The sequence below is a fragment of the Bombina bombina genome, chromosome 1 (assembly GCF_027579735.1).
Source record: "Bombina bombina isolate aBomBom1 chromosome 1, aBomBom1.pri, whole genome shotgun sequence".
In the NCBI taxonomy this organism is placed as follows: Eukaryota; Metazoa; Chordata; class Amphibia; order Anura; family Bombinatoridae; genus Bombina; species Bombina bombina.
Window position 1 is genome coordinate 771,361,432 of NC_069499.1, and position 8,178 is coordinate 771,369,609.

The 8,178-nt window shown below is 34.6% G+C and overlaps 1 protein-coding gene across 1 annotated transcript in view; it reads right to left on the bottom strand.

Annotated features, from left to right (window-relative positions):
- LOC128645968 (transmembrane protein 182-like) overlaps nt 1–7,923 on the bottom strand; it is a 42,226-nt gene extending 34,303 nt beyond the window's left edge. Inside the window, exons 1-2 of the mRNA XM_053699339.1 lie at nt 7,720–7,923; nt 4,527–4,638 (exon numbers count right to left, since the gene is read on the bottom strand). Coding sequence (XP_053555314.1) covers nt 4,527–4,638; nt 7,720–7,851 — 244 coding nt within the window. The 5' untranslated portion in view covers nt 7,852–7,923. The remainder of the gene's footprint in view (nt 1–4,526; nt 4,639–7,719) is intronic.
- Nucleotides 7,924–8,178: the final 255 nt, after the last annotated feature.

The window sequence follows — 8,178 nt, forward strand, 5'->3', positions numbered from 1 at the left end:
GTTTGCGCGAAAGTAGGGTGTTAGTTTTTTCCCATTTTTTTGCACCATTTACTTCTATGGGGTGATACATTAAATTGATCATGATATTCTTTTAGTTTGTTTTTTGCTCATGTCGGGTTAGCATGCAAGCAAAAACGTTTGCGCGAAAGTAGGTTTGCGCGAAAGTAAGGTGTTAGTTTTTTCCCATTTTTTTGCACCATTTACTTCTATGGGGTGATACATTAAAGTGATCATGATATTCGTTTAGTTTGTTTTTTGCTCATGTCGGGTTAGCATGCAAGCAAAAACGTTTTACTTTAAACTTGTAATACGAGCTCTACCCGATGCGTTCAAAAAAACTTGATATGGATATAACAGATACTAGTGTGATCAAAATATAACAAAATTAAAGTGCACACAAATTATTCAGACATACCTCAGCATACACATGCCTGACGGCTATTTCACTTAACCTTTTTCAAAGGTGCGGAGGCCTATAATTTTGTTATATTTTGATCACATCCGGAGTAAGACTGTATCCCTTGAACCTTTTTTGTGACAATAATTGTGGTAATTCATTCTGTGAGAGTATAAATATTGTAAGCCCAACAATTACCAACATTTGTGGGGCTCACCTAATCATAATGGTAATTACTACGGGGATCTTTATTACTTGCAGAGTGTGCTACAATCGGCTTCTCAGTTGTAGCCATTTACCCAGTTGAAGTGGACTAGTGTGTTAGTGAATTTTGAAATTTGATCCACTTGTATGGAATATTCATTGATATTCTCAGACACCTCAGCAGTCCTGATTTGTTTTTTTGTATTATACATTTTTTTAAAATGTATTAAGAGGTCTCCCATTTTTAGTACCTTGGTGAATTAAAGGTTAAGTTTTATTTTTTTCTCTCTCTTTTTTTTGGGTCTCATCTATAAGTACAAATTGCACTGCTATTTAGAATTAACAAGTGTGCCTAAAAGGTGATTCTTTTTTATTTTCTTTTTGGTAGAGTACTCATGTATGTCTGCAAATGTGGTATACATGATAGTGCACAGCCTGTGACATAGGGGAAACTGGACAAAATCTGCATCTTAGGATGAATCTGCATAGACACACTATTCAAAATCACAAAGAAAATATATACTGTGCCACAGTTGGACACCATTTCACACCGATTGGCCACCCCTTTGGAAACCTCACTGAAAGGGAACTTTAAAGGGCCATAATACCCAAATGTTGAAACACTTGAAAGTGATGCAGCATAGCTGTAAAAAGCTGATTAGAAAATATCACTTGAACATCTCTATGTAAAAAAGAAAGATATTTTACCTCAAAAGTTCCTCAGTAGCCACCTCCCATTGTAAAGGATTTCTAAGCAGCATTTTAGTGTGTTTGTCCTGGGACATCTGAAGGGACTAGCATCGTGCACTCTCATATTATTTCACCAATCAGGTAAAGGAAGCTTACTATGAAATCTCATGAGAGTTAAGTGAAATCTCATGAGATCACAGTAAGAATTCATGACCTCAGCACTGCTGATGCTGATTGGCTGCTGTTCATTCTTCATTTTTTAAATGTTTTTACCTGCAGCTGGGAGCAGCTGAGTATAACTTTTTACACAGAACTAACTCTACTGAGCTGAGGAGATTGTGAGGTAAAATATCTTCCTTTTTTACATAGAGATGCTCAGGTGATATTTTCCTGTCAGCTTTTTACAGTTATACTGCATCAGTTTCAAGTGATTTAGCATATGAGTATTATGTCCCTTTAAAAGCACCTAGGATCAGAAAACATTTTAATTGGAAATGTTAACATATTTCAACACATTAGTCACAGAACTGAATAAACACATGGGGGCATATCTACCAAGCTCCGTACAGAGCTGACTCGCCAGAAACACCAGTTATGAAGCAGTGGACTAAAGACCGCTGCTCCATAACCTGTCCGCCTGCTCTGAGGAGGCGGACAGAGATCGCCGCAATTCAACCCTATCGAATGCGATCAGGTTGATTGACACCCCCCTGCTAGCGCGAATCTGCAGGGGGCGGCGTAGCACCAGCAGTTCACAAGAGCTGCTGGTGCAATGCTGAATGCGGAGTGCGTATTGCTCTCCGCATTCAGCTAGGTCTGTCGGACATGATCCGCAATTTCGGATCATGTCCGACAGGCCTTTCATAAATAGGCCCCTTTTTGTCTCTTGTACACATATGTACATGCTGTTAACATTAGTGACTGCCTGTGCATTATATGTGAATATGTTATGCACATACAGTATATCTCAGCAAGCAATTCTCTGTTTTAAGATTATCGAGGTCTCTCCCAAAACCTAGGTCCCTAATACAGCAATAGAGCTTGCATTTGTATGGCTGTATTAGGGACCCAGGTGGGCTACATCATTTTCCCTATGGGCCTTGCACCCAGACCTGTCTGGAGTTAACTGCCTGGGACTCTGGAGACAGCACAGCTTCCCAGCTTCCTGAGAGTGCTATTGAGCACCCAGGGCTGAGCATGTTTCAGGGTCATAGGATGTGTACCCAGTCCAGCCTGAGAGTGCAGTCCCCTTCCGTGTTTTGTGTGTATGTATGTGTATATATATATATATATATATATATATATATATATATATATATATATATATATATATGTTGTAGCAAAAATGCATCATATATATAGAAATATGTATTTATGAATAAATAGAACATATTCTTCATATTTTCATTTTGGGTTTAGCGCACTTAAGAATATGCTATTGGGTTTAGCGCACTTAAGAATATGCTATTGGGTTTAGCGCACTTAAGAATATGCTATTGGGTTTGCGCGTGAGTTGGTTTTTTGTTTTTTTACTTATTTTGCTCCATTGGCCTCTATAGGGGAATATGTTAATGCAATCGCGATTTTGAAAGTTCTTCAGGTGAGCATGACAGCAAAATCTTTTTACTTTCAACTTGTTATACAAGTGCTACCAGAGGCGCGCAAAAACCATACTTCTGGCGGAGTTAGCACGCAAGCTGGAACATTAAATACTGCTCCACTTGTAATTTGGTCCTCTGTGGGGTGAATCTAGGCATAATGCAGTCCTACACCTATGCTTTTCAAACTTAATGTTATTGCAAATAAATGATCTTTGTCTAGTGGGCCCCTCCATGTGTCCCTGGCCTCTAGTCGTGAGAAATAATGAGGCAGATATGAGGTTGATTTGTTGAGGGAATGTGTCTCCAGTTGTAATATACAAGCAAGCTTTTTGCAATATGAAACTTGCCAGCTATTGAAAATAATTTAGGGCTAGATCTCGTGTTAGGTTTTTTTCTGCTTTTTTCCTCCATTAATTTCTATGGGGGAATACATGCAAGTGCACATGAAAACTTAAGTTAGGTTTTTCAAGCTATTCGAGTTACTGCTAGGGCAAAAAAGTTTTTATTTAAACTTGTAATATGAACACAGCCCCACTAGCGCAAAAAGCTTAACTCTAGCGGAGTTTTCACGATCGTGAAAAAAAAAAATACTGCACCATTTCTAATCTAGCCCTTAGTGTGTATTTGCTTAAATGTTTAATGATATCACATAAATAGATGTTAAAGGGACATTATACTATAAAAAGTGTTTCCAATGACTTGTTATAGCACATGCAGTGTATACAATGGTTTTACTTGCAACTAACCTTGAACTGCAGTGCCTGCCATTCTTTCTTCTAAGTGTATAAAATGTATTGGTTTATTTTTGTATATAAAATAGCTGTTTATGCTGATTGAATGGCTAGGAAAATATTAATGTAATGTAATATTGTTTATAACCTCTAAAGCTGGATGGTAACATAGAATATTGGCACAATTTGATACTTGGCTGTAAGATGTTTTACGTATAGTATGAACTGGGGAATATATTCCAAATAGTGTGCCACACTTATTGTATGACTGCTCCTTGCTGTAAATAATATTAATTTATTTTCCCTTTATAACAAGCATTCATGTAGTCATCTTTCAGCATTTAAGAAAATGGGAGAATGGGGTGAAGTGCATTCATTTGGTAGAACGAATAGTCCTGTGGACATTCGTTTTGCACAATCGAACATCCATTCAAATTCGGTAATAAACTGTTTCATGTTTTCGAATTTTATTTTCATTTCTGTATTTTCATAATTTGATTTTGAATATAACATTCAATTTAACAAATACTATTCAGAGGTTCAATTGTTCCTGTGGTAGGGAATTTAGTAAATTTATACATAACAGATACAAATATATCTATTAAAAAAATATATTTAAAATATTGCATAATTTGAATATTGCATTCAAAGAAAGCATTAGAAATACTATTACAAATATTTTAATACACATTTTGTATAATTTGAATATTACTTAATTCGATTCAAATTATGCAATACTTAAATTATAAAAATTTGAATCGAATTTGACATTTAAAGTTAGCATTAGAAATACTATTACATTAAACAAATTTTAGAATGTTGTGCAAACATTCGAAACAAACAAAGAAATTTGTTTCATTTTTCAAATTTTGCAAAACATTACATATGAAGAAGAATACTTACTAAACCAGAAATTCCATATTGTCTCTTGAAAATCATGCCCATAGAACCAGCATCTCCAAAAAAAGCCCTCATGGTGAAATGTGAGAAATTGGTCTTCGGATTCTGTCACATTCTCATCAAAGGAAAGAAAAAAAATTTCTTAGAATAAAGCAATTTAATGACACTACATAGAAGGATACAGGCTATTGTTGAATACACATCTTGCTAAAAATATACATCTAAAGCTATTGTAGAGTAGTCTATTTTCTAAAAAGCTTATCAAATGATTTTTCTTCAAAAATTCCCAATGGCTTTAATAGCGTAACTTGTAAATAAAAAATGATTGCACTTTTCCACTTTGTTAGCTTGATTTGTTGATTTTATTTCAAAATGTTTCTATTTTAAAGTAATTCTTGGATATACAATCCTAAAAAAAATGGGCAGCATTAATGGACTGGTCTACCTTATGCAAAAATCTAAGGTGACTTTTGATACTAACTATATTGTTGTTGCATACACAGACAATCTCATGATTACTATAGTATGCAAACCAGTATTCTTGGCCCTCTCAGTGGAAAGAAAAATACTATTTTGTAACTTACTTAATTATGTCCATACACAAGTGGTAGTAGATTCATGGAAGGACTTAGGCCTGGATAAACTCCCACGAATGTCTTTTCCTTATAGTTTTACGTAAAGGGACAGTCAACATCCAACATTTTTGTTGTTTTGAAAGAAAGATAATCCCTTAATTACCCATTCCCCAGTTTTGCATAACTAACATTGTTATAATCAGTGCTCACTCCTCAGTAAATTCACGTGCATGAGCTCAATGTTATCTATATGAAACACATGAACTAAGGCCTTCTAGTGGTGAAAAACTGTCAAAATGCATTTAGATTAGAGGCGGCCTTCAAGGGCTAAGAAATTAGCATATGAACCTTCTAGGTTTAGCTTTCAACTAAGAATACCAAGAGAACAAAGCAAAATTGGTAATAAAAGTAAATTGGAAAGTTGTTTAAAATTGCATGCCCTATTTAAATCATGAAAGATTTTCTTGGACTTGACTATCCCTTTAACCTTTCCTGTTGTATTGGTTACTGATGTGAGCAGTTTTACCAGTAAAGCTTCTCTTCGAATGGTTTGGAGTGGTAACAAAAAGAAACCAAGAACCGACACACTACAGCGGCCTTCTGGTGCATATTAGCTGTCAAATATGGGCTTCAAAAGGTTTTTTTCTCTAATTTTGCTTAATTAGACATTGAACTTTAATGTCCTCTTAATCTTTTAACTCATAAATGGTAAGATTGGGAATTCATTAAATTTGGGAATTAATGATTGGTTTGTTTCAGTATGAGGTCATGGTGCCTCTGCCACATTAAAATTACATAGAAGTGATGCATCTGGTATAATCTATCACTTCCAGTACTTTATTATAATGCACCATGTAAATAATATATGCATGGATTGTTTTTGCGTATTTGTAATAAAATCTTGACTTTTTTTTCTCCAGGCTTTGACCACCTGCCCTCGGCACATATTTTTCACAATGAAGCAAGTGACAGTGTAGCTCACTTTGAGGTACTTGCTGACACATGCAAAGTACCCGTCCTGCTTCTCTCATTCTATCTTTAAAGGGACATGAAACCCAAATTTTTTCTTTCATGATTTAGAAAGAGCATACAATTATAAACAACTTTCTAATTTACTTCTATTATCTATTTTGCTTTATTCTCTTGATATTCTTTGCTGAAAAGCATATCTAGATATGCTTAGTAGCTGCTGATTGGTAGCTGCACATAGATGCCTCCTGTGATTGGTTCACCGTGTGCATTGCTATTTCTTCATTAAAGTATATCTAAAGAATTAAGCAAATTAGGTAATAGAAGTAAATTGGAATGTTGTTTAAAATTGTGTTCTCTACCTTAATCATGAAAGAAAATGTTTGGGTATAGTGTCCCTTTAATGGCATTGATCACCTAGGAGTGAACCCTCATTTAATAAATTGGCTTAGGAGATATAGCCCCTTATCTTATCTATAACTGCTAACCCTGACTCTCACTCACAATCTTAAGCCTAGCATGCAATGCTCATGACATTGATGCCAATATTATATATGGCCACCAATATAGTTGCTCCAGTGACTATGTTGCAACAGTGACATCATTGCTTCTCTATTCTGACAGGGTAATTTTCATCACTGATATTCATATTTAAACATGTTCAGTTGGAACTTATCTTATGGCGTACTATAAGGCATGTGTATGGATTTTATATATTTTCAATGGGGAAACAGAGAAAATGCGGGTAACTTCACTTTCAACTCTTTATACTCAGTTTCAGCTCTTTAATAAATAGTACTCTCTGGTTTCAAATGAAGTGTAATATATTTGCAGTATACACACTTCTCAGCATGAGTGCCCTCTCCTCTTAGTAAAGTAAATAAAATCATCTTCAGAAAAAACATGAATAAGCAACAATGCAGAAACGTATTATACAACTGCTTCATCAGGGACAGAAAAAAATGGCCACTAAAAATAAAAAATAAAAAATTAAAGATTCACTGTTAACTTTTTTTATTTTCAATTTGATGTGCATTTCAGTTGACAGTTCTTTATAATAAAGAATTACAGATCTCTTCATTTGTTCCTGCAATAAGGTCCTTTTAATATAATACTTGATAATGACAGGCTCAGTCCAGCATGAATATAGGAAATACACTGTGGCGATTCTCCAAGTCCCTTTAACAGTAAGCTGAATACAAAAATGTACATTCTCTGTCTGTTTACAATTATTTGCTGTACTGTGGCAACGCCCCCTGCTTTATTGTATCTTATAGCAAAATATAATTTGTCAAATTAATACACATATTCTATGTAAACAAATTATATCATTATTAATTTTATTGATTGACACATAAAAATTATAACTTTTTATGCTAATCTAGGTCATTTCATTATTAATAAAAATGAAAGTCAATAAATAAAAAGTATACAAAACTTGAGTTTAACACCATTGTATAATTCTTAATATTCCTATCTATACTCCATTTTATCTCTGTTGTGCAGGTACAATTTATTGTTTGTTTATTATAAAAACATGGCAGATCTCTTTCTGTTTGCAAAGTTTATGCTCAGTTTGAATAAAAATGTTGGATATTTCAAAGTCCCTTTTCATCTATTATACATGTTTCTATGATCATTTATCTAATTACCTCAATGGGAGATGGAATCTTACAATCCTCAGTTGCCAACAACCAGTAATCTGTCCCAAAGGCAATAAGGAACAAGAGAACTCCGATTCCACCAATGATACCAGCAACTAGAGCAGCTATGCCAACCTTCATCTTGCAGAAAATACAAAGACAAACATCAGTGTGTAGCTGGGTTTGGAGAATAGATGGAAAGAGACTATTTTAGGATGTGGCTTTGACTGATTTAATGACTGGTGTGTGTTTCATAGAGGAGTGGTAGGAGATCTATAAAAAGCAGATGACCTTATTCCTCTGAACAGTTGTGACAGAAAAAAACACACCAACTTGTGAAGAGAATGTAAAATAAACACGGAGGACGCTTTTTTTTTTTTGGTAAAGATTCAGGTTGCAAAATTTCTGTCTCTTCATATTAAAAAAAATTGATTATTAGTATTTGAATCAGATTAGAGTTTTTGAGAC